This window comes from Convolutriloba macropyga, chromosome 10 (assembly GCF_964194025.1).
Source record: "Convolutriloba macropyga chromosome 10, txConMacr16.3, whole genome shotgun sequence".
Classification (NCBI taxonomy): Eukaryota; Metazoa; Xenacoelomorpha; order Acoela; family Convolutidae; genus Convolutriloba; species Convolutriloba macropyga.
Window position 1 is genome coordinate 60,932,773 of NC_134477.1, and position 24,816 is coordinate 60,957,588.

Sequence of the window (24,816 nt, forward strand, 5' to 3'; positions counted from 1 at the left end):
AAATAAGTATTAATGTTTTCTAAACTATCAGCTAATTCTTTTCCGTTTCATAAGAGGGAGGGAGCGCCAGGGGTTTTAGAACAGTTATCTTGCGAGATCTTACAAGACCTTACCTTGTCTCACAAACTTTTCCACCAAAACGTTGCATGACGTCGTAAGAATGTTTGAGTGTAAAAAGAAGTGGAGCACAAGATATATAAGAGACATAAAAGATATTTTCATATAGCAGAGTTAATTATTAAAAAACGATTTAGTAATGTAATCATGTGTTCTGAAGAAAAAATAAAGTTTTGAAATGGATCCCAAATTATAAGCAGTAACTGAAACAATGGAACAGTAACGGTTCAAGTTCAGCTGACTAGGTTAAAGAAATTTTTTATGAAAATAAATTTATATACTAGTTTGTTTGTCTTAATACATTCTTAAAACACATGCAACAATATTTCGGTAGCATTCTGCGTTCATGTGATATACAGTTTATGAAAAAAAACCTTAAAGGATCTCGCACGATATACCTCTGGTCTCGATACGGGCGAAAACTCGGTTTCTCTTTGTACTCTCATTTCAACATGGTTGATAAAAATTGAGGTAGGGAAACATGACTGGTAACCTCAGAAAACCCGTAAAGCGTAGAACAATGGAGCTTTTCTTGAAGTTTTGTGGTTGAAATTTTTGTGAACAACAGGGTGACTCTCACGAACTTTTGTGAACAACAGGGTGACTTTCACAACAGTATGACTTTCACAACAGGGTGACTTTCCCAACAGAGTGACTTTCACAACAGGGTGACTTTCACGAATTTTTCTGAACAACAGGGTGACTTTCACGAGTTTTTGTGAACAACAGGGTGACTTTTACAACAGGGTGACTTTCACAACAGGGTGACTTTTACAACAGCCTGACTTTCACAAAAAGGGTGACTTTCATGAATTTTTGTGAACAACAGGGTGACTTTCACGAGTTTTTGTGAACAACAGGGTGACTTTCACGAGTTTTTGTGAAGAACAGGGTGACGTTCACAACAGGTTGATTTTCACAACAGGGTGCTTTTCACAACAGAGTGACTTTCACAACAGGGTGATTTTCAAAACATGGTGACATTCACGATTTTTTGTTAACAGCAGGATGACTTTCACGAGTTTTTGTGAACAACAGGGTGACTTTAACATCAGGGTGACTTTCACAACACGGTGACTTTCACAACAGGGTGACTTTTACAACAGGGTGACTTTCACAACAGGGTGACTTTTACAACAGCCTGACTTTCACAAAAAGGGTGACTTTCATGAATTTTTGTGAACAACAGGGTGACTTTCACGAGTTCTTGTGAACAACAGCGTGACTTTCACAAAAGGGTGACTTTCACAACAGGGTGACTTTCACAACAGGGTGACTTTCACAACCAGGTGACTTTCACAACTGGGTGACTTTCACAACAGGGTGACTTTCACATCAGGGTGACTTTCACAACAGGTTGACTTTCACAACAGGGTGACTATCACAACAGGGTGACTTTCACGAATTTTTGTGAACAACAGGGTGACTTTCACGAGTTTTTTGTGAACAACAGGGTGACTTTCACAACAGGGTGACTTTCACAACAGGGTGACTTTCACAACCAGGTGACTTTCACAACTGGGTGACTTTCACAACAGGGTGACTTTCACATCAGGATGACTTTCACAACAGGTTGACTTTCACAACAGGGTGACTATCACAACAGGGTGACTTTCACAACAGGGTGACTTTCACGAATTTTTGTGAACAACAGGGTGACTTTCACGAGTTTTTTGTGAACAGCAGGGTGCTTTTCACAATAGGATGGCTTTCAAAACAGCGTGACTTTCACAACAGGGTGACTTTCACGAATTTTTGTGAACAACAGGGTGACTTTCAAATATTATTTTGAACAACAGGGTGACTTTCACAACAGGGTGATTTTCACCTTCACTGGGAATTTCCAGTATATAAGACAAAGATATAAAGTTACAATTTTATTGCTTTTCTGCCATTTTACCAATTTTTAACAAAATTGGAATAAAAATTGGTTGATCAAATCTTTACAAATTTAAGTAAGACTAAATTTCTATCTGTATTTACGCTTACAAACTTTTCTGTTGCCAAAAATTCCTACATTGCTTGCTTTTTCACATAGTCAAATCCAACACACTATTCATTTTCGTGGCAGTATTTCAATACTAATTGACCTAATTTTCAATTTTTTTCTGCAATAAAAATTGTACGACGTACGTCACATTTTGTTCTGACGTGAACATGGATCAGTTGAGCATTCTTATCAGTCTGTAATAGTTTTAAACACATCTTTCGATAATAGATCTGTTAATAGAAATTTTTGACATTCGCATCTACATTTTCTGCTTCACTTCGCAAGGAAATTTTTAGCTAGTTGCACTAGTAATCCAACATCCGTTAACTATCATTAACAAAAGTTTTTGAGACATAAAATTATTTCAAAAGGACCATAAGAGACATTTCTATGTGTTTTGTGCAAGGTTAAAAAAAATTTCTCAGTATTTCAAATTTGATATTTTGCAATTTTTTGTCTGAGGTTTGTTCGCTATTTTTTGTTTTATTCGAAAACTGGACGTTTAACAATTTTACTGCAAAGAATACCAGAAAAATTATGATCGACAAACTCTTCAATCTTCTTGTGCGTTTTTTGTGTTTTTATGCGTTTTGGTCACATATTAATTTTTTCATATTATCTGTCTTCATTATCTTAAAAACTGCTCTTTTTAATAACTCAGAAATTTTCAACTGTACTTTACAATGGAGGGAAAGAGTTTGTATTGTCTGTAGGCTTGTGTTGGGCCGAGTAATTTGGGTCAATATAGTTCCCCTAAACTTTTCTCTTCTTAAAGTCTAGATATCGACCTGGGTGGAAACGAATAGCATATCAAGACAACCTTTTTTTTAATTTACTAAAATTGCGTGCACTAGGTAAAATGTGTTTATTTTTAATGCTTGCAATATTCTCCAATAAGTAAACCTCAACCCATTTAAGCAATTCAATTGTTCTAATTTGCATTCCTGGTCCAGAAACCGTCGGTTTTAAACATAAGATATCGTCTGTATGAGCTGAACATACCAATATTATCTTTAGCTCATATGCGAATCTAGCCAAGTTTTTTGAAACCGTACCTACCGAAATTTTCTTGCGTACAAAACCGACAATAGCAAACCTCTCTTGCGTTCCATAACAATGATACCGAAGGCACCGAAGCTTTCTTACGTTTGAAACAAAAGATAACTAACTGAGTTTTGGTCGTAAATGTCCGGTAAATGTCGTAAATTCCTAGTCTTTCCCTTTTTAGCAACCCCCCCTCGTTCAGTGTTCATAAAACATATAGCCCCCCCCCCCCTCGTTCAGTGTTCATAAAACATATAGCCCCCCCCCCATCATGGTAGTTATATCATAAGGGGGGCCTATAATATTGCGGGGTGCGGGGCTTAAATGAGAAAGACCCCACATTTCTCGTTGTTTGAAAGGCACAAATATTATTTTGATGTTCCATCATTAAACTGGTTCCAGAAATTTTGACCATATTTATTCTTTTTTGATGCTGGTGTTCACGTTCTGTATCTTAATGCATTGAACTTGTGAACCGCACTTTGACTTAATATCTTAAATAGTTTCTATTGAAATATTCAATATGTTCACAAGTACGATTAATGCATGTTTGTTACAATAGTGACAGATTTTGAGTCGGCCCCTATTTCTATCCAAGCATGTTTAGCATATTTAGTTGGGGACCAGTAAACGTTTGAAATACAGGTGAAACAAAGCAATTTTATGCAAAATTTTTTCGACCCAGCCAAGTAAGTCACAGGCTATGAATCATTCGTTTTTTTTTGCAGCTATCATCGCCCTATTAAAAATGATTAACAGTATTTACAGAATTAAACATTTAAAAAATCTGCGTTCTGCTTCTGAACACTCATTTTGTCGTATCACAAAAATATACTTCTGGCACTTTAGACTGTCGGCGTTTTGCAGCTGCGTGTTTTGAGACAGTTTCATGTGTTTCGTTCTTTCGTATGAAAATTGAAAACTGTCGTTGCAGACCGATGACGTTTACGAACCATCACATATCAGAATAGCGGTTTCTCATCAATGGGTTTTATACTTGCCTTTCAATTGTCCTAATCCACATATCAACAAAATATTTTTTTTGGCAGTACAAACTACCTTTATTCTCATCTCTGTGGTACGCTGAAAATTACTCGGGGAACCCAAAAATCTAATCTTTGGGCAAAATTTTTCTGAATCATTGTAATAGAATTTAAAAAATGGATTGAGATTATCGTCTCCTTTTTTGTGTCTTATTTGTGCAAGGCAAAAGACAGTAATTCTCCTTGTTTTGTTCCATTTTTTTTACTGACCTACCATCTATTTGTAGTAAAGTTTTCAACGCAGTCAAATTATCGAAGAAAACAATTTGTTTTTTTTAAAAAAAAACCAAGCGCCTGATTGCACTCAATTCTATATTTCTTTATTACAGTCTTCCAACAATCTTCATTTGTTCTAACCTTTGAAATAAAATTCACCTTGCAAATAACTGATCTGTGCAGCAATTGCCTCCTGTATTGGAAAAAAAGAGACAATTCTGGAGGAGAATTTATATAAGCAATTTAATGACAAATCACAACTTATCTGAACCGTAAGCTTATAATAAAATTTTGCGTAATATGTAATACATCAAATAGAGCAGTTTAGATGGAGAGGCATTTCTTTACTGTGAGCCCAAATCGACGCGGTTTTTGAAAAATATCTGTAATCAAATGACCAAAAATAAAAGAAGCGGAAAGTTTGTTAAGAAGCTTAGAAAAGGAAAAAGCTAGATTCTTCTGCGTATTTGTTTTTGAACCATTTTCAATGCATTTGGAATAAAGATCCTCAAAGCAATTTGAATTACGAGAAATTCATGAGAACGGCGAAAGAACTCAATTCCAAAATTGGCACTAGCAAATTTTTCAATTTCATGGATAAATTTTATCCAATTTAGGTTTAATAATTTAAAATTATTGTTTCCTTTGAGTCCAGTGTGAAAAAATTACCAATAACAAAGAATATTGATTGATCTTAAAACATGCCTATCATTTCATCTCAATTTTTAGCGACAGATTCAGTTATTCCCCCAAGTAAATTTCAGACCACGGTTTATCTACACAAGGCGGCTCGGTAATGTCGAACGCACATAAGGTTCCAACCCCGCTCATCCACAATTTTGGCATAATTGTCTAACAAATGAGGAACAGATAGAAAAACACAAAAAATTCAAGTATTTTTCAAAAAAAACTGGTGTTAGAACGAAAAGACAGCCTCCAAAGCAAATAACTCATTGGAGTAAAAAATAATGCATTAGATTGCAGAGATATGCCGATATTAAGAAAGCGAGCGAAGATGAACGGCAAAAACAAACAACAACAACAAACATCAATTATATCAAAAAATTTATGTCCGTTTTAAAAAACAAAACTTATTAACAAAGTCAAAATAGCGTCAGATAAAACCGAAAATAAACAAACTAACTTGTAATTCACCAGAAAAAAATGGTTATTCTCCAGTTTATAAAAAAGCTTGGTAACAATTAGACAAAAAAGAACAGAAACTTTAAAGTTAGAAAATTCGCTGAATTTAAAAAAACAGTTAATTTCAAAGTAGTTAAAACCATTAGGAATCAACTAAAATATCCCATAGGTTTACAATTACCAATGCTTCTTTAGAAGGGAATTAAGAACTCTTGTCATTCAATTTTTTATGCAGTTACAAAAAGAACAACAAATAGACAACAAACTAAAAATCAATTAAAACTTGCCAGAATATGCTTTGGAAGCCGTAAATCCAAGAAAAAACTTCCACTTAACTTTAAATGGGAAATAATCCCCTACTTGCTTGAATTTTAGCGAGCTGCACGCTTAGCGCGTTTTGCCATGCCTTAGTTGCCCGTGGGATTGATGTGAAACTATCACAACCGAACAAATTATGACGACCAAAATTCAAAGTTGAAATGGGGGTTTTGTTTACTTTATGGAAAATTGAAGACCATACAGTGGTTAAGAAATGATAAGTTTATTGATTGTAAACTGGATTTTTTATATATCATTTTTTCTTCCACATGTGGAAAGTTTTCATCTGTAGTAGAGACTAATAATTTGTGCCTAATTACAGGAAACTGCTGCTTAGCAGGGATTTTGGAGCGTTAGTAACAATGCAACAATAGATTTTTTTGCCATATATGATTTTGTAGAAAGCAGAAAAAGCAGATTGGCTATTAAAACAATTTCATAAGCGCTTTTTTATCATTAAAATTACTATTAAAAAAATCGGTTTCAATGACGTTCGTGAAGGAGGTGCGGATAATTTGCTTAAGGCAATTTCTATCGCATATAATTTCAATTATTTCAATTTTAACTTTGTCTTTTTTTCTGTCGGATTTTCCCCTTATAAATTCCTCGTTTATTATGGATATCCACGAGTTAATAATTCTACAGCATAGGCACACTTGAATTGAGTTTGGCCGTTTTGTAGAATTCGGATAGCCTAAACTGCGTTCAGGCTACATCCTTTGAGACCCGAATTCTGCAAAAATGGAATTTACTGGAAAATTTTTTAGAGTTGCGCTAAGTTTTCTGAGTTGAAAATCGGAATCTGGCCACCAAATCCAGTATTTTAATTCCGAAACTCGATGACCTTAATTCACATTTGTGTAATCCACAATCTGTGTTACTAATTTCCCCGGTTTTCATAGCTAAAAGGACAATAAAAAATAAACAAGGAGGCTCGGTAATGTGCGATTGCACATGAGGTTCTGACCCCGCTCATCCACAATTTTGGCATAAGTGTCTACCAAATAAGGAACAGATAGAAAAACCCAAAAATTCAATTATTTTTCAGTAATTGGTGTATGAACGAAAAGACAGCCTCCATAGCAAATAACTCAGTGGAGTAAATTATTATTCATTAGATTATCGAGTTATGTCAAAATTAAGGAAGCGAGTCAAGACGAACAGCAAAATCAAACAAGAACAACAAACATTAATTACATCAAAAAAATTATGTCCGTTTTAAAAAACAAAACATAATAACAAAGTCAAAAATAGCGTAAGATAAAATCAAAAATAAACAAAATAACTTGTAATTCACCAGAAAAAAATGGTTATTCACCAGTTCATAATAAAGCTTGGTAACAATTAGACAAAAAAGAACAGAAACTTCAAAGTTAGAAAATTCGATGAATTTAAAAAAAAACAGTTAATTTCAAAGTAATTAAAACCATTAGGAATCAACTAAATTATCCCATTGGTTTACAATTACCAATGCTTCTATAGAAGGGAATTAAGAACTCTTGTCATTCAATTTTTTATGCAGTTACAAAAAGAACAACAAATAGACAACAAACTAAAAATCAATTAAAACTTGCCAGAAAATGCGTTGGAAGCCGTAAAGCCAAACTTTGGCTCCCAAAATATTATCGATTGCGCCTTCTTCGAACATCGATACTGCTTTATTTGGCAACTCAATAATGAAAATAAGCAACAATTGGACAAAAAACAAAAAAATGCAAAATTATGTAATACTTTTTTTCTTTCGAAAAAAAAGTCATGAAAGCCATTAACTACAAAATGAAAAATTAAATAGGTTCGTTCGTTCATCCAAAAGAAGCCCTTGAGACCTGCAATTATCCAGAATATGACTTACGTCTACAAAAAGAACGACAAATATGACAAAAATCAAAAACTCATTTACTTTTTTTTGTGAAAAACCCGTGTGGAAGCCAGTAAATTCATAACGAACTCTCTTAAAACATTAGATTTTGTGACACCAATCACCTTTGACACCTTTCCCTGAAATGTATTATGTGACCTCTCATTAATTAAACTAGGTAACAATTAGACAAAAAGAAAAAAGCAAGATTATGTAAAACTTGTTTTTATCGAAAAAAATTTATTTCCAAAGACATGAAAGCCATTAATTACAAAATGAAAAAAATGAATAGGTTTATTTTTTCTTCCAAAGGAGGCCCTCGAGACCTGCAATTAACCAGAACATGTCTTACGTCTACAAAAAGAACGTAAAATATGACAAAAATCAAAAATTAATTTACTTTTTTTTGTGAAAAACCCGTGTGGAAGCCAGTAAATTCATAACAAACTCTCTTAAAACATTAGATTTTGTGACACCAATCATCTTTGACACCTTTCACTGAAATGTATTATGTGACCTCTCATTAATGAAACTAGGTAACAATTAGACCAAAAAGAAAAAAGCAAGATTATGTAAAACTTGTTTTTATCGAAAAAAAATTCATTTCCAAAGACATGAAAGCCATTAATTACAAAATGAAAAAATTGAATAGGTTTATTTATTCTTCCAAAAGAGGCCCTCGAGACCTGCAATTAACCAGAACATGTCTTACGTCTACAAAAAGAACGTCAAATATGACAAAAATCAATAACTAATTTACTTTTTTTGTGAAAAACCCGTGTCAAAGCCAGTAAATTCATAACGAATTCCGTAAAAACATTAGATTTTGTGACACCAATCCCTTTTGACACCTTCTCTTGACAAAAATAATGTCATCTTTAACCTTTAATTAACGAGATTAGGTAACAAACCGACAATAAAAGGAACAAAATTGCGAAGTTGAAATTTTTTTTTTCATTTTGGAAAACAATTGTTTTCAATGTCATGAAAGCCAATATCTATCTTCTAATATCAGAACTTCTGCTCATCTACTCTTCCAGGAAAAGCAAATCAAACCTGATCATTGTACAGTAAATTAAACAGGATTAAAAGAAAACAAAGTAAAAACGACAGTTAAAGACAAAATTATAAAAATTCAATTAAATTCTTCGAGAAAGTATTGTCGAAATGGTAAAAACCACAATCTTTGACTTTAAGGATTTAAATAATATCAACTTTGCGTTATTTTGAACGCAAAAAAATGAGATATATGAATGACATTAACGTAATAATTTGACAAAGTTAGAAAACATTAAAATTGGGCAAATACCTAAAATTAAAAAAAAAATTGTGAACTCTAGAAGTATCGAAGCCAGAACACCATAACTTAAGGCGTAAAGTCGCAATAAAGACTAAATTTGAATTCAGCAGAACCAAGGAGCACTTTTTGATTGCTGACACTAAGCTACAAGTTGACCAAAGTAAGAGAAAAATGGAGGCAAATTTCAGTATGCCATTTTTTATTCAAAATTCAAATATTTTAAAGTGAAAACGACCATAAGCTTTCATGCAATCAACTTGTTATTTTATTTTGAGCTAATTAGGAAGCCAATAGGACCTATCACTTGTAAGCTTTGATTTGAAATGTTCTGTTATTTAATAAATATAAAAAAGATCGATTTTTTTTTTATAAGAAACCGGCTGATGACAATCCGAATTTTTTTGGATTGTAACCGTCAAGATTGGTACAGAACTAGTCTTGCTAATGTTGAATGTCCCTTAGGAATATTTATTTTTTGGAATGTCACTGATATAGATATTTTGTTTGTTAAAAAATCAAAAGTAAATGCTGCGTTTTTGATAATCAACGAATAAAGTTAGCAAAAAAGGGCAAAGTTTTATTTACAGAGCACTCTCAACGGAAGTTGAAGTGGAATTAGCCCCTTTTCAGTCTACAGAAATTTTGTTAGTGCTTTTTGGGTGTGCACTTCCTGCAAATTTAATCAGAGTGGACTAAAGAAACTTATTTCGTGCTGTTTTTGATGAAAAAGTCTGAATTTTGTGAAATTTTTAGCCGGAATTTGTGACAAAAAAAACTCAATGAAAATAGCCGGCAATGTATTTTGTCTTTAAACTTAAAATCAACAACAGTTTCATGAAAAACATTCTTAAATTTTGTCAAAATTGGCGAAAATTTAGTCAAAAATGCCGAAAAAAGGTGAATGAAATCAACGGAATTCACTCTATTTTCTCGAAAGTTTAGACCTCTATATCTCCCTGTCAAAAACGAAAATCAAAAAAATTTTTTTAAATCCATATTCTACGCTGGACAAGCTTTCTAATGATACCAGTGTCAACTCTCTACGATGAATATATCGATCGGCCAAAATTGACTGAACAAAAAAAAACCCAGTTGAGTATATAGTTCCTCCCCCCTCAAGAGGGGTCGGAACAATTAAGTGTTGAAAACAATGCTTATAATGTTGTCCTAGTCCCGAAAACCGAATGAAATTCGGGATCAAACTTACGAAAGCTCCTAAATGCTCAATTTTGTAGATATCAACTGTTTCAGGCGTAACAAATGTTTGGTAACTTCAGTTTCAGAACATAAGATAGAATTTTTATGGTTCACAAAACGCAAGAATTCTTTTCTCGAAACGGTATGTTCGACTTGAGCTCCTTTTCCATAATGATGTCGGAGGTTAAGATAGTTTTTAATCTTGGTAACTTGCGATTGCAGTTCCTCCGGGAATTTATTTTCTCAAACTATTTTAGAAAATTTAGAATTCCCAAAAAAAAACAAAACACAAAATAAAATTGAAACTCCTTAGGACCGCGATCATTGTTCCAACCCCTCTTGAAGGGGGAGGAACTATATACTCAACTGGGGTTTTTTGTTCAGAAAATTTTGACCGATCGATATATTCATCGTAGCGAGTTGTAAGTGGTATCAATAAAAAACCTGTACAGCTTAGAATATGGAATTTAAAAGATTTTTTTGAATTCCGTTTTCTAGAGTTAGTTATCTTGTTTTAAAAGTTTGTGAATATTGGACCAATTTGCGTTATTTTTTTCACATCTTCAGGAAGTTTTGACAAAATTTTTGTCAAATTTGCAAAAATATGTAAAAATTGTTATCAAAAGTACTGTTGATTTTATTGTTAGCGACAAAAAATTATGTTGATAATTTTGATTTAATTTTTTTGGCTAAAAATTCAGCGCTATTTTTCAAAAATCAGCCTTTTTCATCAAAAATTGCCAAAAATAAGCTATTTTAGACCACTTTGATTGAATTTGCCAGAAGTAGAGACCCAAAAAAACAACTAATAAGACAACTAAAAACTACAAAGGTAGCTAGTCCTACTTCCACTCCTATTGAGAGTAGCCTGCTGTGATACCTCTTACTTCAGAGATTTGTCTTCGAGTCACGAATGCTTGTTGATTTAGAGAAGTTGGATTTGAGGTGCGAATCCACTGTACTCGGTGAAGAGTAGGAATACAATTCTCACTTATAACAAGCAATAGTGTTACGAACGTGGCTCTATTCTGATGACGTGGAATTCTGTCTCGAATCCTTAGTGAGCTATTCTTGTATCAAAACAAGGGCGATTGGGAAAAACTGAAATTCAGTTATATTATTAAGAGATTGAAAACTAGTTGAAGTAGCAAAATGGGAGAGTGTGAACACAACTGAAAACTTGACTTTGTAGTCGGAGGTAAAGTTTACCTTGGTGAATAACAACGATGAATAAAGTTAAGCTTTACTGACACAGGGAAAATAGAAATTAAGCACACTTTTCAAATGAAGGTATAACCGTACCACATATCTGTGGCTTCGACAAAATTTTGAACTGCAGGTGAACAAATTTTATAATATAAATAATATATTTACTGGTTAGTATAGTTAGTACTTTAAAACTCACAATGGCGTTAGATTTTCAACAATAACATGACAATTGGAATTGCTATGGCTTTCCAAATTAATTGAGAGGACATGTAAACAATCAACATTTAGAATCAAAATTCCTCAAAAAGCGTAATATAAGAAGCAAATGCAGCACAAGTGTAAAACCATTGAAATCCACAGACAATTCTATTGAATGAATATAAAACATTTCCATGCACAACGTAGTTTTAAAAGTGAAAATGATTTCAACAACAAATAAACTAAAGTCTTAAGATGAAATTGAAAATTTTAAACTGGAAGTTTTGAAATTACTGATAAATGTTGAGGAACAAATTAAAATTTTTAAATCTGGTTTTCAGCATCGAAAACGCTCGCACTGACTTCACCTTTATTGTCAGCATAATTGTATTCTTCAGAAGGCGAAGTTTCGAGTGGACGAATACGAGGATCTGGTGGGCTCACAAATGGTAATTCGATATGTTTTGACTGTTGTGTAATGCCTGCTCTTGTATAACTGTTTTGATTACTGGGTTGTTAGGTTTCGGGCGTTTAGGTGCAGGCATTATCTCAGGGCCACTGAGAGAGCATTCCGAGCTCTCAAATCCGTAATAGTCAGGTGCTTTATGGTTCCTTTTGCCATTTGAGGTCGTCGGACTTGCTGTCGAAGAGGCTGCTGATGAATTAGGTGTTGCGCATTATTTGCGATTGCAGTTTTTTCCAGCTTGAGGCTTTTCTGGCTTGCAAGAAGACATGGCCTTCGAGATATTGCCTTTTGACAGGGATATGCCTGATGTGTTATGGGCTTGGCGATGCCTTATCTTTATGTCCCCTCTATATTTCTTCTTGAGCTCCTTGTAATGCTGCGCAATTGTTTCTTCCGTAGTTTTGTCATACAGAAGTTGGCGTCGCTGGGAGTAATGCCACAATTCCGTATGTCCTTCTCCTCTGCTCTCATTCTAAACTCTGCAATATCACTATTGCGCACCTTTTCTTCGGGAAACCCTGGCTCATTGATTGCTGTCGTTGTCGGGGATGTGCGAAAAACTATACTACCGGGCGCTAATGTCTCTCAAAGCCCTCACAAATCCCGCTTCGATCGTTTGCATACTTTTCTGGCCAACTTTAATTCAAGTGACTTTTCCGTACGGGGTATCGGATTTGTTTATTTTGGGTGGAGGATAAAACGCGATAACGACTTGACTCCAACTGTACTTTTGACATCGCCTCTTCGACGATAATGTCGCTCCGTTCCCCCGTGACCCACCCGTTGCCTTCAAGATAGTCTTTCACAGGGACTGTTTCTGCGTCTAAATAATGATTGAGAATATTTTCATATGAAAGATTGGATGATTTTGGTAATGTACTACTTATATTACTAAATGTTGTATTTGGTTCTCTTCCAAAGTGTGCATGGAAAGGTGTCAAATTTGCAGTCTTTTGTTTGCATATACGTAATTGTTACACTATTGACTTTATTGATTCTTTAATTGTGAACGTACTATTGTTATTAGCTAATTTCATGCAGCTTAGTCGTCTTTTAATTGTTTGTATCAAACGTTCTACTAATCCAATAGTCCTGTGATCGTTTGAAGGATAGGTAATAGTGTTAATATTTTTTTGTTTACAGAAAATTTTGACTTTTTAGCCTACTAAACAACGTGATTGATCTAATCTAATATTTCGAGGAACTCCATCTATTTGTATATATACGTCGAGAAATTTAATTACATTAGGTCCGTTAGCTTTATCAAAAATTTCTTCTGTAGGACACTTAGAGAAACGGTCAATTTAGGCAAGGAAATGTATATCTAGGTCCTTTTCACTTGTAATTGATCCAACAAAGTCTAGTTGAGTTTCATCGTTAGGTTCGGAACAACCTATCAAAGGTTGTCATTTCAACGCTGGGATGACTGGTTTAAGATTCTTACCAATATCAGTGCATGGTTTGCACTGGGTTGCCTCATTGAGGTTTTCACGATCCATATAGTGCCAGAATGCATATTGTCTAAAGGTAATCATACCCCAACTGCCTGGGTGTGTGAGGTGCAAGGACTCAAGGACCGCTTCTTGAATAGAGTGTGGTATGGCCACGCCTTCTTCAACGCAGACACACTCCGAGCGAACTTGCAAGTCTCTCCAGTACAAATTTAGGTAAGGGTTGACATCCCTACATCTCTGTTTATCTCCCTGTAGGATACAATCACTTACTTCTTGCTGCATCCTTGCTGGTTAGTACCGCAAGGAATCCTTTCGTGCACAGCCAGCTGAGTTAAATTGTTTTCAAAGACCACCGCCTTTGAAAGTTCTAAATGGGGTGACATATCGCCCTCGTTTGATGAACGGGTGGAATTGACCGCCGAATTCGGGTCGATTGTAAAGCTACTCTGCCAGCTGTAGGTGCTGGTGGGGTTTGTGGAGATGTATTCGAGGTGCTCATGTTTGAATTACTGAAAGCTGGATTTGTGCTGCGTTTGCAGAGTGAGAGAGAAGCAACTGATTTGTGCGGAAATTTAAGGCAGAAAACAATTGGGAAAGAATTGTTTGGTGGGCTATTGAGGCACGTGTAGAATGTGTGTGATTTATGCTGTTAAAGTGCTGTTATTGACATTATTGTGGTGTGGTATTTATACAGGTTGCTGCAATTGCGTCACGAATATGGGTAATTGTTGCAACCGCAAATTCCTCATCATATGTGATTGTAATTTTTGCTTTTTGATTTGGTTGGCGAGAAATGTAATCTACCGGCCCCATTTTCGCGCCTGGTGTATGTTCAATATTAAAATCAAAAAGTAATAAACAATCCACCCAACGATTTAAACAGCTATTATAAGATTTGCTTGGTATATGTTCTTTCATGATTCAGAGTAATGCTCGATCATCTGTAATGATTGTGAACGTTTTTCCAAAGAGATAAAATTTAAAATATTCAACAGACCACACCACTCCTAATAATTCTAGTTCATTGACGCTATAGCGGTCTTCATATGACTTAAGTAAACGAGACGTGATTTCGACTGTATGCCAACCTGTTGGTGATCGTTGTTCTAATGCAGCCCCTAGTCAAGCTCTAGATGCATTGCATTTGATTCGGGTCTCCAAGTGCGGACTGTAGTGTGTGTTTTCTGTAGTGTTTGCTACTTTATCTTTAATATGTTAGAAGTGAGTTGAAGGTTCATCATTCCAAATGAATTTAGTGTTCTTTTTAAGTAAAGGTCGAAGTGGATGACATAATTGGGAACGATTAGGAATGAACTTACCAAGGTAGGGAACAGATCCTTAAAATGATCGCAATTGTTTTAATTTTAGGTGCTGTTAAATTGAGGAGTGCTGATGTTTTAGTCTCAAGTGGTGCAATTCCAGATTGGGTTAATTTATAACCCAACCATTCGTTTTCAGTTTTAGCAAAGTGACATTTGGGTAGATTTATTCTCAAATTATCTTAGTCTAATTTTTGAAGACATTTATAGACTAACTTTAAATGAGCTTCTTTTGAACCACGAATAACTATTATAATGTCATCTAGAAAACAATGAGATTTATCTAAACCAACTGATGTGTAATCCATTACTTTTTGGAATACTGCTGGCATGTCACTTAACCCTTAAAATCCAGTAATAAAACGATATATGCCTGTACTCTCAACACTAACTATTTTTGAAATTGCATTACCGGCAGATTTCCAAGTCTACTTTTAATTGATTGTAAGCGTATTTCATATCCAATGTTGAGAGACGAGATGTTTCATCTGATGCATTTGTGTTTGAATTTTGTTGCATCGTGTCAATTAATTTATCAATATTAGACATTTGATATTTATTTTTGTGTATTGATTTATTTAAAATCTTGGAAACTAATGTTAATTTAACAGTTTTATCTCTCTTCACAGTTATAGCAAATGGAGATAAGAAATTGTCATCTAAAGAACTATTCAATTCGAATATGTGTTTTTCAACTAATAATTTTTGAAGTTTTGTATTAACTAGGGCTGAAGATTTACAGGGACTTGGCGTCCTTTTTGATAATTTGATGTAAAATTTTTATGAAAATTAGATTTTACTGTGTGTTTTTTCTAATGATTTACCAATTCGAGAGATTAAGCCGAGAATGTCAAATGCTATTTGTTTCTTGATTATACAGCTACAAAGTTGTCATCAAGTTCATCATAACCAGAGTCGTAGTTAGCATCATAAATACTGTGTCTTTGCAACATAGTCTCAATCTGATTTACTTGTTCCCCCGCCGTGGCTTCAGAAGAAGTGTCATTGACGTTGTTGAATCTTGGTTATGGTTTCATTTGTACTTTTGTTTTTCGGCAGACTTTTGCAAAATGATTCACCCTTCCGCAATTGTTGCAATTTTTTCCTCGTTCAAGACAGTTCTGACGGTGACTAGCTGACCATCCGTAACCACAGTTAGGGCAAACCGTTCGCTTGACAAAAAAAATTTGACATTGGTCTGGGTTTGTTCCAAGGGTTTTGGTGGATGCTAATGACTGACTGATTTGCTGCCTGATTTTCAGTTGTGTGGGCAGCTGTTCCTTGGATGCCGATCTTCTAATGCTTTTTTAGCCGATTTCGTTTCTTTCATTAGCTCTCTCTGTAATTCTTGAGTTTGCATATTCGGAATAAAAACATCTCGAATGATAGATTCCTCGTGGCTACCAAGATCACAATTTAAGAAAATTTCCCAGAGACACCCGTGGAATGTTTCGACCGGCTCTCCTTTGAGTTGTTGTCGTGTTAGGAATGTATATCGATCGAAAGTTATATTTCTCTACTTACTGATTACCTCAACCAAACTTTTCCAAAGATACTTTGTCGAGATTTGATTAATTTGAATGGTTGGGTCTTGAGAACCAAATATCCGACGGCCTTCCATACCAAGGCTAAGACAGGTAAGAGAGACAGCTTTGTTGTCACAAAGTTTCCATTGTCTATCACCACACAATATTCCCGCCGCTTCAATCTTCTGACAATTGTTCAGCCAAGCATTATTAAGTTGTTCGTTTCAAATTCTGCTTTGAGCCGTGCTATTGCCCACATCTTCTTCATAGATAGGTTCAGGGGGAAAATAACTTTATCTGGTGGTGCTGGTCATAAGATGTCGATCGAAATGCCCTCTTTAGCAACATGGCCAGCTTCAGAATTATTCTTCAACGTTCACATCTCAAGGGGAGTTCCCATGTAGGCCGTTCCCAAAACGGTTCTATTCCGAAAAGTGCTCGTTTTTAGTTGCTGACTGCACCATGTGATACCTCTTACTTCAGAGGTATGTATTTGAGTCACGAATGCTTGTAGATTTAAAGAAATTGGATTCGACTTTGGAATCTACTGTAATCGGTGAAGAACAGAAATACAATTCTTAATTATAACAAGCAATTCTGTTACCAATGTGGCCCTAATCTGACGACGTTGAATTTTGTCTCGAATTCTTTGTGAGCTGTTTTTGTATCAAAACAATAGAGATTGAGAACAACTGAATTTCAGTAATACTGTTAAGAGAATGAAAATTACTTTAAGTAATAAAATGGGAGAATGTGAACACAACTGAAGACTTGACTTTATAGTCGGAGGTATTATTTAACAATAATATATGTCTTTCAATAAAAATGATGAATAACAATGGTGAATACACTTAACTGACACAAGGACAACAATGATTTTAGTACACTTTTCAAATGAAGGCATAACCTTACCACACCTGCAATTGAAATTTTGCCATTTTTGCTAATTTTACAATATGATTATCAAAAACGCAGCATCTTTTTTAAAAACCTTTTAACTAACAAATTATCTAGATCTAAAACATTCGAATCAAATGAGTGTTCTTAATCAACGAACAGCGTTAGGAAGACTGGTTTTGGTCCAATCTTGGACTGTTACAATCCAAAAAATAATTCTTGAAAAAAATGTTTGCATAAACAAAAAATTTTCTTGTGCTATAACGCGTTAAATTATAGTTTTCTGCCTTTGATACTACTAGATTTCACATTTTTTTACTTTTAGGCATTGGTCCATTTTTCACGTTATTTTTGTTGTTTTGTCACATTATCACATTTTTGACAGTTCGCATGTTGCATTATTGGCGTTAAAAGTAAAGCACAATTAGACATATAAGAGTGTTGAAAGACATAGATTATTGTTTCGACTGCATTGACACCACTTTCTAGAAGAATTTAATTGAATTTTTTATATTTGTCTTCAACTGTCGTTGTTACATTGTCATTTTAGTCGTATGAAATTTCCTTGAAAATATCGGCTCTCAGTGGGTTTTTCTGGAGGATTACATGAGCCTGGACTCTAATTTGAGTAGATAGCTGATGGCTGTTATCATTTTGAAAACAACTGTTTTCAAAAATATAAAATAAAACACTTTCTAATTTCGTTTTTTGTTTTTTTTGTCTATTTTTCACCTAGTCACATTAATTAGAGATCACATATGACATCATTGTCGTCGGAGAAAGGTTCAAGTGTACAAAATTTAATGTTTTTTTATAGAAATTGTTATGATTTTAGTGGCTCTGACACTGGTTTTCCGCAAAAAAGTAAACTAAATTTTGATTGTTGGCTTTATTTGACGTCCCTTTTGTAGACGTAATACATTGTGGGAAAATCTAAAGGACTCAAGGACTTATTTTGTACGATCAAAAGAACCTATTTTTTCATTTTGTAGCTAATGGCTGTCATGAACTTGAAAACATTTTTTTTTCGAAAAATACAAAACTACTACTTAGTTTTGCTTTTTTTTGTTTACCTGTTACCTAGTCTCATTAATGAGAAGTGACATACCAAATTATTGGCGTTCGAGGAAGGCGCAATTGAACATTTTTATGGGGCAAATTATGGCTTTACGGATTCGACAGCGTTTTCTCGCAGGTTGTATTTGAATTTTTGATTATTGTCCCCGTTTGTTATTTTTTTTTGTAACTGCTGAAAAAACAAAAAAAAACGAAAGATCTTAATTCCTTCCAATAGGAGCATATTTCTTCACAAATTGGTTGGATGTTTTCAGTTGATATCTAATGGTTTTCATTACTTGGAAATAAACTGTTTTTAAAAATATAAGCGAACTATTTAACTTTGCTGTTTTTGTTATTTTTCGTCTAATTGTTACCGAGCCTTATTATGGAGTGATCCCATATCTATTCTAGTGAAGTAAAAGTTAATTTGTTTGGTTTGAGTCTTATCCAACGCTATGTTGACGTTGTTAATAATTGTCTTTCTGAAAGGACAAAAAATTTTGTATGTACTTAATGTTTGTTGTTATTGTTGTTTGATTCTGTTGTTCGTCTTGACCGGCTTTCATAATAATGGTTGATCACATCAGTTTAATGTGGCTTTTTTTTCACTGAGTTTTTTGCGATTGGAGGCAATCTTTTTGTTTATACACATTTTTTTGAAAAATCTATCTGTTCCTCATTTGGTAGACATTTAGGCCAAAAATGTGGATGAGCGGGGTCGGAACTTTATGTGCGAACGCACATTACCGAGCCTCCTTGTTTAGTCTCTAAAGTTGAACGGTTAAGCACTCAAGTCAAAAAGACCAGCTAACATCATTTTTTGAGCCAAGTGACACTCTTTCCCTGGGCCCTATTGCTCTGATAAGCACGGCTTTTTTGATAAGAGAGATATGAACCTGGCTGCTTTTATGATAACAGTCGAGAAAAACGGCGCTTGTTTGATTTGAGACCTTGACAGGGAGGCTTCGTAATGTGCGTTCTCACGTATAGTTCTAACCCAGCTCATCCACATTTTTGGCATAATTGTCTACCAAATAAGGAACAGGTAGAAAACACCAAAAACTCGAGTATTTATGAAAAAAAATGTGTATGAGCAAAGAGATTGCCACAAAAGCAAATAACTCAGTGGAATAAAAAATGCCGCATTAGATTAATGAGATCAGCCATTATTAAAAAAACAAGTCAAGACGAACAAAAAAATCAAACAACAATATCAACAAACTTTAATTACTCCTAACACTTTGTCCATTTTTAAAAATCAAACTTATTAACGAGGTCAAAATAGCGTCAGAAAAACTGAAACTAAACAAAATAACTTGTAGTTTACTATAAAAGATATGGACCACTCCATAATAAACCTCGGTAGCAATTAGACAGAAATAAACAAAAAACAGCAAAGAAAATTGGTGTATGTTTTTTTTAAAAAAAATTATATTGAAAGTAATGAAAATCATTAGAAAGCAATTGAAGACATTCAACTTGTTTATGATCACATATGCCTTTTTTACCTATGAAAACGGTAAGCGACGAGTCCAATATTATTATAATACAAGGAGGCTCAGTAGTGTGCCATCGCACATAAAGTTCCGTTCCCCCTCATCCACAATTTTGGCATAATTGTCTATAAAATGAGGAACAAATGGAAAAAGCCAAAACTTAAAAGTATTTTTTTCAAAAAATTGTGTACGAACGAAAAAAATAGCCTCCAATGCAAATAACTCAGTTGAGTAATAATGTGACAGTTGATTGATTAAATTTGCCATTATTAATAAAGCGAGTCAAGACGAACAACAAAATCAAACAAGATCAAAAAACATTAATTAATTCCAAAAGTTTATGTCCCTTTTTTAAAAAAGAACATTTAATGTAAAGGTTAACATAGCGTCAAGTATAACTGAAACTAATCAGGAAACTTGTACATCACTAGAAATGAAATGGGACGGGTCGATAAAAATGCTCGGTGAAATTAAAAAAAAACAAAAACGCCAAAATTAAAAAATTTCGGTTTTTCTTCCAACCAATTAATTTCAAAGTAATGAAAACTATTAGAGGTCAACTGAAGACAACCAAAAGGTTTAACACCATCTTTTTCTCTACATGAGGGCATTAAGAACTAACATTATTCAATTTTATGCGGTTACAAAACGAACAACAAAAAAACAACAAAGAAAAATTCAGTTAAAATTTCCGAGAAAAGCTGTGAAGACAGTAAAGCCATATTATACACCTCAAAACATGTCAATTGTTTCCTCTTTTCATCGAAGACTGCTTGGTGTGTGACCACTAATTAACGAAACAATGTACCAAGTAGACAAAAGTAGAAAACGGCAAAATTGAAAACCCCTTTTGTAATTTTCGAAAAACAAAATTTTCAAATTCATGAAAGTAATTAGACACAACATGAAAAAATTAATTAGGTTTGTTTTTTTGTCCAAAAAAGCCCTCAAGACCTGTAATTATTCAGAAAAAGTCTTATGTCTACAAAAACAACGTCAAATATTGACAAAAATTAAAAATTCATTTACTTTTTTTTTTCGAAAAATCCATTGTCTAATCAGGTAAAGTCATGACGAATTCTACAAAAAAACAGTAGCTTTTGCACTCTTGTGCCTTCTTTCGACTCCAATAATGTCATATGTGACCTGTAATTAACGTGACTAAGAAAAAAAATAGACAATAAAAAGAACAAAATTGCGAAGTTAATAAGTGTTTTTTTAAAAACAATTGTTTTCGAGGTCATAAAAAAATATCGGCTCATATAGCCTCCACAAACATTCAATGATACATGTAGTTATTCATGAATGCCAATAATGTGATATGTGAGCTGTCAAAATTGTGAAAAACTGACAAAACGAGAAAACAATTCAGTAGAAACGAGAAGCATTTTTTTCGTTGCTGTCATTAAACTAGAAGTTGTCCAAGTTAAGAGAAAAATAGAAAATGGTGGCAGTAAACCATTGTTTGTTTATATATCAAACAACTCAAAAAGTCAAAACTATCATAAGGCTTTGAGTTAAAAAAGTAAATACATTAATTTGAGACTGCTTAGGAAGCCAACTGAAACTATTACCAGAGAGCGTTGATTTGAATTGTTCTGTTCTTTAATTAATATATGAAAGACAAAACTTTTTCTAAAGAAAACCGACTTACTACAATCCAATTTTTAGATTGTAACAGTCCAGGATTGAAACAAAACTAGGCTTGAAATTTCATTTTGTCCATTAAGAACACTTAATTGCTTCAAATGTTATAAATATAGATAATTTGCTAGTTTGAAATCAAATGATTCTAACTCTAAGTTAGAAATGATGCTTTTTTGATAATCATTGAATAAAATTAGCAAAAAACGGAAAATTTTAATTACATAGCACTCTCATTGGAAGCGGAAGTAAGACTAGCACCTTTGAAGTTTACAAAGATCGTTAGTGATTTTTGGGTCTGCACTTCCGGTAAATTCATTCAAAGTGGCCTAAAGAAGCCCATTTTGTGCTATTTGTGATGAAAAAACCTGAATTTTGAAACTTTTAGCCGAAGTTTTAGCCAAAGAAATTAAATCAAAATAATGAAGAATACTTCTTGTCTTTAAAAATAAGATCAACAACACTGTTGTTAACATTTTTAACATATTTTGGTAAAATTGATCAACCTTTAGGCACAATTTCCGGAAAATATGAAGAAAAACAACGCAAATCGGTCTATTATTCACAAAACTGTCAACCCGATAGCTTGCTCTAGAAAACGAAAATCAAAAGAAATTTTAATTCCAGATTCTACGCTGAACGGGATTTTTAATGATACCAATCACAGCTCTCTACGATGAATATATCGATCGGTCAAAATTGTCTGAACAAAAACAAAGCCCATTTGAGTATATAGTCCTCCCCCCCCCCCCCCAAAGAGGGGTCGAAAGACGAAAGCATTAAACAATAATCGGTCATAATAATCACCGAATAAAATTAGCAAAAAAAAGGAAAATTTTAATTACAGAGCACTCTCATTGGAAGCGGAAGTAAGACTAGCCCCTTTGAAGTTTACAAAGATCGTTAGTGATTTTTGGGTCTTCACTTCCGGTAAATTCATTCAAATTGGCCTAAAGAAGCTCATTTTGTGCTATTTGTGATGAAAAAGCCTGAATTTTGAAACTTTTAGCCAAAGAAATTAAATCAAAATAATCAAGAATACTTTTTGTCTTTAAAAATAAGATCAACAACACTGTTGTTAACAATTTTAACATATTTTGGTAAAATTTATCAACCTTTAGGCACAATTTCCGGAAAATATGAATAAAAACAACGCAAATCGGTCTAATATTCACAAAAATGTCAACCCGATAGCTTGCTCTAGAAAACGAAATTCAAAAGAAATTTTAATTCCAGATTCTACGCTGAACAGGATTTTTAATGATACCACTCACAGCTCTCTACGATGAATATATCGATCGGTCAAAATTGTCTGAACAAAAACAAAGCCCATTTGAGTATATAGTCCTCCCCCCCCCCCCCCCCCCCAAAGAGGGGTCGAAAGACGAAAGCAGCAAACAATAATCGGTCATAATAATATCATATGGTTATTTTGAGATAAATTGATGGCCGACAGACATTAAGATTTTGTCCATATAGTCTGCCACTCTGAAATAATTGAAATAATTATGCAGTGCCCCCCCCCCCCCCCCCAAGTTAACTGATAATGGTATTATCATAAGATAGGACCTCACACTGAACAACTTGACCTTGGTAAATCCATGAGAAGAAATCTGGGTAACGGGGAAACAAGACTTGTTTGCCCTCAACATCGCCTGGCCTTCTTCCAAGTAGAAAGATTTTTTCCTTCCGGAACTCTGGTGCGGTTGTGTTTATCATCCGCTTTTGGTTCAAGGGAAGACTGCACTCTGAAACAATGCCTCATTAAATACAAAAAAAATACTGTAACCAGAATAAACGGGATGAGAGCAAAAGATCTTAAAAAGCGCTCACCGCCAGCATAGATCGGCTGCACTGAACTATAGTAGGTCCCATAAAGTTGCAACGCAAGCGAACGTTCGAAAGACTCCCGACCTGCAAATGAACAACGAAGTGCTGATCTCTGTACGTTTTAAATTTGACCTTTGACCTTTGAAACGTCCGATAGCGTCGCAACTTTATGGGACTGACTATACAAGAGAATGAATAGAATGGGACTGACTAATGAAGAGAATGATTATAATTTAAGAAATAAATTTTAACAAAATGCCGAAAGACTATAGGTCTATGAACAGATAATATGTGAAAATTAGGAGCAAAAACGATTCGAACTAATTAACTGCATATGCGGAGCAAATGCTGGTATTAAGAAAATAAAGTATCACCGTTACAACTTTCACTTCTAGTAGAAACTGAATTTGTACACCTTCCAATTACAGATAATTATAGAAATAACAACATGGAATATTTGCGTAACGGTAATTGGCGACTTGTTTTTTTGAGAGGAATGAAAACAAATTATTTCTTTAGAGTCGCCTTTAGTTGATTTAATGCCTTTTTTAAATCAGCGCTATAGTGTTAGAAATGTTTTCGGGGCCAAATTGTGGCTATCATTGAATGGACTTTGAACGTAAGCCTGGAAAAGCGTCGCGATTGCAAGTAATTGGTGTTAATACGAATTGATTTGTCTTTTTTGCTTTCAAAGTCAACTGATCCCAGTTTTACGCCAGTATTCTGATCAGTATTAAAGACAAACAACCGAAGATCAGTATTAAAGACAAACAACCGAAGATCAATTATTACAGACAAACAACCGAAGATCAAGTATTAAAGACAAACAACCGAAGATCAAGTATTAAAGACAAACAATCGAAGACCAAGTATTAAAGACAAACAACCGAAGATCAAGTATTAAAGACAAACAACAAAAGATCAAGCATTAAAGACAAACAACCGAAGAGCAAGTATTCAATACAAACAACCGAAGATCAAGTATTAAAAACAAACAACCAAATATCAGTATTAAAGATCAACAACCGAAGATCAGTATTAAAGACAAACCACCGAAGATCAAGAATTAAAGACAAACAACCGAAGATCAAGTATTAGAGACAAATAACCGAAGATCAAGTATTGAAAACAAAAACCAAATATCAGTATCAAAGACAAACAACCAAATATCAAAATTAAAGACAAACAACCAAAGATCTGTATAAAATACAAGCAACCGAAGATCAAGTATTAAAAACAAACAACCAAAGATCAAGTATTAAAGACAAACAACCGAAGATCAAGTATTAAAAACAAACAACCAAATATCAGTATTAAAAGAAACAACCGAAGATCAGTATTAAAGACAAACAGCCGAAGAGCAAGTATTAAATACAAACAACCGAAGAACAAGTATTAAAAACAAACAACCAAATATCAGTATCAAAGACAAGCAACCGAAGATCAAGTTTTAAAAACAAACAACCAAAGATCAAGTATTAAAGACAAACAA

General features: G+C 34.0%; 1 protein-coding gene across 3 annotated transcripts in view; it reads right to left on the bottom strand.

Annotated features, from left to right (window-relative positions):
- Positions 1-24,816, bottom strand: part of LOC142348787 (uncharacterized) — a 68,884-nt gene that overhangs the window by 30,842 nt on the left and 13,226 nt on the right. For all 3 annotated transcript variants that reach the window (XM_075400286.1, XM_075400285.1, XM_075400284.1), the window contains one exon: positions 23,084-23,242. In XM_075400286.1, coding sequence (XP_075256401.1) covers positions 23,084-23,242 — 159 coding nt within the window. The remainder of the gene's footprint in view (positions 1-23,083; positions 23,243-24,816) is intronic.